The sequence below is a fragment of the Aedes aegypti genome, chromosome 1 (genome assembly GCF_002204515.2).
Source record: "Aedes aegypti strain LVP_AGWG chromosome 1, AaegL5.0 Primary Assembly, whole genome shotgun sequence".
In the NCBI taxonomy this organism is placed as follows: Eukaryota; Metazoa; Arthropoda; class Insecta; order Diptera; family Culicidae; genus Aedes; species Aedes aegypti.
In genome coordinates this window covers 220,405,892-220,413,875 of record NC_035107.1, presented here as the reverse complement: position 1 = coordinate 220,413,875, position 7,984 = coordinate 220,405,892, and the positions used below count along the sequence as shown (strand labels likewise).

General features: G+C 39.3%; 1 protein-coding gene across 1 annotated transcript; it reads left to right on the top strand.

Annotated features, from left to right (window-relative positions):
* Positions 1-6,038: 6,038 nt before the first annotated feature.
* LOC5579205 (allantoicase) lies at positions 6,039-7,395 on the top strand. Its single transcript, XM_001657283.2, has 2 exons — positions 6,039-6,239; positions 6,304-7,395. Exons 1-2 carry the CDS (start codon positions 6,174-6,176, stop codon positions 7,363-7,365), a joined length of 1,128 nt encoding a protein of 375 aa, XP_001657333.2. The 5' UTR covers positions 6,039-6,173; the 3' UTR covers positions 7,366-7,395.
* Positions 7,396-7,984: the final 589 nt, after the last annotated feature.

Sequence of the window (7,984 nt, the reverse complement as noted above, 5' to 3'; positions counted from 1 at the left end):
AATAGCAAGTTCTTATAAGGATGAAAACCACCAAAACGAACCACCAAAACCTGATACGGAGAAGTACTATCTGAATCATTTTATTACATTTTTGCATACTGTTCGAGGTTTCCGTTTTCCTTCATTCATGCATTTACCTCGTGTACCAGCTGCTTGGTCGCATACGCGAAAGCTCTCTGGCTGCGTATGCGAAAGCACAAAATATTCGCCCTAAAAACCTGGCGAAAACAACTGACGTTTCTCATGTGGTCTTATATCAGCAATAGTGGTGCCGAGAAGCACGGTTACATCTTTGCATTATAATGGCACGCTATTTCGCCTTTTCTGGCATTATAATAGCATTATATGCGTATATAAAACTGACAGGCATCAAATGATTACCCTATATGCGCATATAATGCTGTTACCGTGACGCATTATCGTGCTTACTGGTTACTTGGGTTCCCCTCTCTCAACCAAAAGTGTTACGTTATTTGATGACAACGCATTTCTTTTTATATTGCTGCGAGTTAAACATATTTCGGAATGATACTAGACAATGGTTCTCAAAATGTAAGATAAAAATGTTGATTGGAATAATACTGAGTATTGATGGTTTTCTGTGAAGTGACATAGGACGTTCATTACCACAAGTTTCGATAAACCCATATTATCCTGTTTCATGTAAGTTTAATATGCACACGCCTTTTGCGTCAGTATTAAAAATAAGCTTTCAATAGAGTGCTTCGGAAGGTCCAAGCAAGACGCTTCGTTTTCGGGACGCCGGGAGTTTGGTTTTCGTTTCGCGTGTTTTGCTGGGCAGTGCTTCGGAAAGTCTAAGCAAGACGGTTCGTTTTCGGGGCACCGAGAAGTTTTGCTATTCGCGCTGTGTGAGTGCGAAAAATATTCGTGTTCAATCGAGGATGGATTAGTGAGCTCTTCTTCTTCTTTCTGGCGTTACGTCCCCACTGGGACAGAGCCTGCTTCTCAGCTTAGTGTTCTTATGAGCACTTCCACAGTTATTAACTGAGAGCTTACTATGGCAATGACCATTTTTGCATGCGTTTATCGTGTGGCAGGTACGATGTTACTCTATGCCCTGGGAAGTCGAGAAAATTTCCAACCCGAAAAGATCCTCGACCGGTGAGATTCGAACCCACGACCCTCAGCTTGGTCTTGCTGAATAGCTGCGCGTTTACCGCTACGGCTATCTGGGCCCCTAGTGAGCTCCTTCCATGCTTATGATAACACATTTTTTTTTTTCATGAAAGCGTTAGTTTTATGTAATATTCAATCAAACTTTGTATGGTTCGTCACTACAAGTGTCGGCATTATGCTTGTTTTATACAATTCTAATATACATATAAAATTTTTGATATTACTTAAGATACTTTTTTGAATTATCCGACATTATGAAAGTTGACGTAATTTTAAAACTTCTACAAAAGACTTTTCTTCTTGAGATAAAAATGCACAGCAATACACTTATGTAATTTTCAAACAAACTATGTATGGTTCGTTACTACAAGTGTCGGCATTATTCCTGTTTCATATAATTTATAATATATGCATATATTTTTCTCTTCTCGCCATTAATAAAAACTTCTTTTGAATGGTTTAGCATTATAGATGTTGACGTTTATTTTAAATATTTTACCAAAAACTTTTCGAGACAAAAAAAACTAGCTTTAAGTAGAAGTCGTATTTTCTTCCTTATCCATGGATCGCATCACCGACCAAAGGTGACTCCCAGATCTTTTCCTGTTCCACTAATAAACACCCTTCCCGTGATGATTGTGGAGATGCAGGAGGTATTCTCAGTCTCTAAAAGCAACAATCATTACACGCATACATTTCTTCCCCATCCCAACTGAATGTGCACTTTGATAGTAAGCGGAAAGCCCCATCCCGTTTGGATCGAAGTGCAATTTTTACCAGTTCCGATCAATCACGAAGTAGCAACCATTGACATGTACCCAATTTTATTTTATTTTTACAAGAGGGAGATCAGCAATCACATAAACCGACGACCCACATAAAACCAGCACATTCACTGTAGGTGATCATTTTACGCTGAAATGCTCAAGTGCTGTACAGAACACACAGACATTATCATTGGCCTCATACGATTTTTTCATCGGAACCACCCAAGCTACCAAAAGTTCGGATTTGACTTAAGCAGTGAACTCAAAAGTTCACTTCTAGTTTATTTTGAGTTTCAATTAAACTTTATTCTTCTTGGCATTAACGTCCCCACTGGGACAGAGCCGGCTACTCAGCTTAGTGTTCTTATGAGCACTTCCACAGTTATTAACTGAGAGCTTTCTTTACCAAAGTTGCCATTTTCGCATTCGTATATCGTGTGGCAGGTACGATGATAGTCTATGCCCAGGGAAGTCAAGAAAATTTCCATTACGAAAAGATCCTGGACCGACTGGGAATCGAACCCAGACACCTTCAGCATGGCTTTGCTTTGTAGCCGCGGACTCTAACCACAAGGCTAAGGAAGGCCCCTTCAATTAAACTTTATCGCTGAATAAGCGAGCTTAACGGATACTAACAGTACTCGATTCTCGAAAAAGTAACACATTCACTAATTAACAACTTGACAGTTCATAATAAGTTCTAGTCGATGCACATAAAACAAAAGAAGCGAGCCGAATGACGTAAATTTGTGTCGAATTTAAAATGCGTTGATGTCTGATTCGGGAAATATCGATCACAATTCTATCGTTTTCGTGTCCATTAGCATGTAAAATTACATTTTTTGTTCAATACATCTTCATGGACATATTTTTGTGTCGTTCCATCACTTACATCATGTGCCATTCAGTAATAACCAGAATTACGTCCACAGTAATTTTCATTATTTTTAAGAGTGCACCTCTCCGAATGACCCGTTTCCCCGAATAGTGATGCAGTTCAAACAGGTGCAAGAATAGTCTTCAAGGACTGGGTGCTGAACTAGAATGAATGATTAGCAATTAAAAGAAGAAGATAATATAGATTTGAACGTCATCCTCGACTAAATATATCTTGCCAAAAATATCATTGGCATTTGGTGAAATTCGAAAGAATCGCCAATCAAGTGAAGAAGGGTGCATATTAGATGACCGGTTCGTTACCACCTCGAAACACAAAAGTTATGATAATTATAAGAGCTAAAAACTTTTCGGAAACTAGGCTATTCGGGGAAACGGGTTGTTCGGGGCACCGGCATTCTGGGAACTAGGAACGAGGAAAGTAGCTCGAGTAGCACGAGTAGCTCAAACGTTTGACGTAAGCTGTTCCTACATATGCCATACTGTGTTTTATGATCAAGCTTGATCCAAGCTATTGTTTTTTTGTTTTCATAGTTATTCTTCCTTCTTTTAAAATTGGCTGTTCTTTCTAATTGTACTTTCAAAGGGAGATTGGTGTAGTGTAATATGTCACAAAGTAAATTAATGGAATTTGTTTTTCGGCTTTCATGGCATATTCTCCCTTCTTTTGAACATATACTGTTCTTCCTGGTTTATTGTCTAAATAATTAGGGATGGTACACATATTATGTCACGCTAAATTTTAACTTTTTCGACGAGAAAATCGTCAAAAAATATAAAAATCGTCCAAATGGTTCGAATTACATTTCCGACCATAGGTGGTTAATTTTAAAGAATTTTTGATTTAAAGATTCTCCATTCAATAAATGAAAGACTGCAACAAACCGAAAGTCCTACGGTTAAAAATAAAAAAAAAAACAATACGAAAATGTTTTACCTATGAAAATTATGGTTTTCCTCGAATTTTCCAGTTAGATGCATTCACTATTTACTATTTACCATTTTCCTGGATTTGAACACCTCAAAGATCTCTTGTTATTTTTTTTTCTGGGGATTGTCCCATTCTGGGGAATGGTTTTCTGGGAATGGATTTCTGGGGAATGTCCAATTCTGGGGAATGGTGTTCTGGGGAATGTCGCTCTGGGGAACGTCATTCTGGGAAATGTCGTAAAATCCCTTATTTGAATGAATGATTTCACCAACACAACCCCATATGTACGGCCCTTATGTAGTGTTCCCGAATTTTATTCTATATTAGCAAGCGATGGGTGATGCGGGAAGAGTACAAGTACCGTAATCCGGGATAACATTGATCAGTTTTTCGGATATTTCTTAAACATTTCATTTAAGAATGCAAATGTTGCAAGTTTTATATTTTTAAAACAAGTACTGCCACCAATAGCTCGTGACCATGTACTGTATTTTGTTTCTTGAAAAATTTAACCATGTTTATAAAAATATTTTAGGCGATTTTTTTGTTTAGCTGATATGGGGTAACATTAATCACTTATGTAAACAACGTTCGGTAATATTTAAAATGTTGTTACTTACTTAAATCATGGCTTCTGAAGCCGAATATGATGGCCAAACGCTAACAAAGAAATTTATTTGCTTAGTTAGGCTGATACAAATATTAATTTTCTTTTATGTCCGAGACCACTTGGAAGGTACGAGGGGGGGGGATAAAAATAAATAAGGAACAAGAAAATAATAATGAAAAAAAAGTTTTTTTTTTCGAGTTTTTATTTGTGACACTAGTTGTTAAACTTGTTTTTATAGTCCTCTAGATCATTATTTTATCTGTTCTTTTTTTTTGACCCCTTCCAAATTTTAGGATTTTTAAAGGGGGGGGGGGGGTTTGTGACATAAAAGAAAATTAATATTAGTATCAGCCTTATTTCAAAATTAAAAACACCTCGAACCGCGGAATACGCCTAAAGGTAGGCAATTTCCTAAGAAAATTCTACATTCTTATCAGTAATTCGTTGATGTTGCCTAATTGAACATTCTTATGAAAGTTTCAACAACGGAATCGTTTTTGGCGATGCCATTTTTAGTAAGAATCACATTTTACTTGGTCTTATCGCTTGCACAATTTATGCGACACATGAATCTTCGGTAGTGTCATCCTAAACCATTGAAATCGTGTTTCAAAAAGTTGTTAAATTTACGCATGAAGTAAATGCAATTTTCGCAAAAATCATAATTTTCATTAGCTCTTGAATATAAGAATGGGAATGTAAAATTGAAGTAAGAAGCCTTTCCTTATACAAAATAAAATGAGAAAAAATCAGCATCAGCAGGAGTCAACTGTGAACAAGAGCAAAGCAGATTATCCATTGGTGTGAAACCTTTATACACAGACAAACAGGCGTAGCACTTACCTAGAACAAATTTATGTATTCACTTTACACTTGATTTCTAATCACTACTTTTTTGATCCAGTTTTCTTAATTGCAAATAATTTACGTTTTTCATTATAATTTTCCATACGTTTTGACAGCTCTCGACTACCATTCTTCCATGCACTTGTGTTGAAAGTTTGAGAAATTTGAGAATCCAGCGTAGCGCGATAGGTGGGTGGAATACAAACACCAGTGTCGTCTCTCGGCGACCAGTGAAATAAACTGAATGTTCGAAAGGTTGTTACCTGTACTTTTTGCCGCTGGCGCCAACTGTTCGCGTTTAAGAACGAAATAAACAGTCGTTACCCTATTATACTATTGCGAATCGCTTGATGATCGCTTTGAGTATAACTGTCATCAGCGAGTCCGCACCATTTCTGCGGGAGGTGCTTTCATTGTACCCACAGCGACCTCCCTAACACATTACGAATGGATAACCAAAATTGCCTGAATAATAGTATTAACAGGTGAAAAGCCGCTATCAACAACAATTACAAATATATGATCCCAAATTACCGACATTGTACGCTTGCAACCAGATAAGACTACATTCGCAACAAACCATTGCGCCGACTGATAACCACGTACCTATACCATCTTTCTATTTTTGCGCTCCCAAAAATGCGACTTCCATTGAATACGTTACCTGAAACACCATTTGCCATAAATCTTGCTCTTATTTTAAATTATGTCCAACAGCCTTCGCTGACTTACAGGCATATTTTGCCAATCGAGTATTTTTTGTGACTCATCTTGCTTTAACTGCGTCAAGTAATGAATGGATGGTCAACAAGTGAACAAGATCGCTCGTTGCGTCAGCAGTTACAAAGATTAGAAGCTTTCGCTTCCTATCTGTGCAGCGCTATGTCGTCGTTTTGATTTTTGTTAATTTGTATCATCGACCATTGTCAGCAGTTGTTCAATCAGTATATGACCGTTATTGGACACGTAAAGACATACAGAGAATATGCCAGAAAGACAGAAGAATCAGGACCCAGTATTCCTGCAGCTTAGCGAACTGGCTTCGGAAGGGGTGAATTGCTAAAGTTATGGTTATCTAGAGTGATATTCTAAAAACAATCTAAAATATTCCACAGAGTGGAGGTCGAATCTGCTTCGCCACGGATGATTGGTTTGCCCCGGCCGAATGGATGCTGAAGGATTCCGAACCGGTGTTCATCCCAGATAAGTACACCACCTACGGAAAATGGATGGACGGTTGGGAGACACGGCGTAAGCGCATTGCAGGTCACGACTGGTGCATAGTACGACTAGCCGCGCCGACCTCGATCAAAGGCATCCTGGTGGATACGGCGCACTTTACTGGAAACTACGCGCCACAATTCTCCATTCAGGGCACTCGTCTGGAGCAAGGTGAAGAGGAACTGATACCAGAACGTGGACCGGAGATGATCGGTACGGCCTGCAGTGAACAGGATTTGAAACTGATGTCCGCATTGAAGAGCGACCAGTGGACAGAGATCATCGGAATGACTCCACTGCAACCGGGCTACGAAGAGACTAGAAAGCAATACTTCACCGTTGACAAAAGTAACGAAGTGTTCACCCATCTGAGAGTAAATATGTACCCGGACGGGGGAATTGCTAGATTGAGGGTGTTCGGGGAGGTCCAACCGGATTTGAACGCTCTCAAGAAGTCCCAAATCGATCTGATTGGCGTTCTGAATGGAGGCCAATGTTTGAGCTACTCGAACGCCCACTACGGACATCCTCGAAACTTGATCAAGCCAAACCGAGGCATCAACATGGGCGATGGCTGGGAAACTGCCCGTAGACTTGATCGTCCGGCGATTCTCAAGACGGACGAAAACGGAATTCTTCAGGTGCCAGGTTGTGAGTGGGCCATTTTCAAACTATGCTCGAAGGGATCGGTGGAAAGTATTCTCGTGGATACTAATCATTTCAAAGGAAACTTCCCGGACAATGTGAAGATAGAGGCAGCTCTTCTGGATGATAAAGAAACTCTGCAATCGGCTCAATGGAAGGTAGTATTGAATAACACTAAGCTATCGGCGCATAAAGAGCATGTGTTCAGAGAGGAAATGCTACAATATAAGGGACCGTGTACTCATGTGAGAATTACAATGGCACCGGACGGAGGCATATCACGGGTTAGACTGCTGGGAAAAGTACTGTGAGATGAGGAAATAAACAACTGATGCTGCATACGTTTTGTCTAATCACTGTGAGAAATGCGTTGTTCACGTTGTCCATACACGCATCGCGCCATGAAACGATTATTTTCTAGTAAACAATCATTCTCCAGATCGCCTTATCTTGTGCAGAGCAGACGGTAAATATTTGATTTTTAATCGCTTCTAAACTGCTGATACAGCGACACTACAAGTTAATGTATTACAAAAACGTGACTGGATTCGTTTTTCGGACGGTTTAGGATTTTTCGTGATGGATATTTCCTTTGACCTCGTTGGGCATAACATATCATCGGTTCCTGGTAGGTGACAACCTCGAAGAAAACAGTGTGCATCGTACCTTCGTGCTGTGCGTACACAAATTCGCTCTGCTCTGGGAAGTTTTCAAAACAATATAAAGCAATAAAACAGTACTTCTCCTCAGTGCTACAAACATTGTACTTTTCAGTATCGTAAACCGGGGGCAAATTGATCTCTGGGGCGAATTTGATCAGGTACCGAGAAACATGTTCTCCCAAGGATGCTGAAGGTTTCGTTGACACCAAAGACTTTCCATGTTTTCAAGTTTATAGATGCCTTATGATGATTTGTAACTATTTCATTT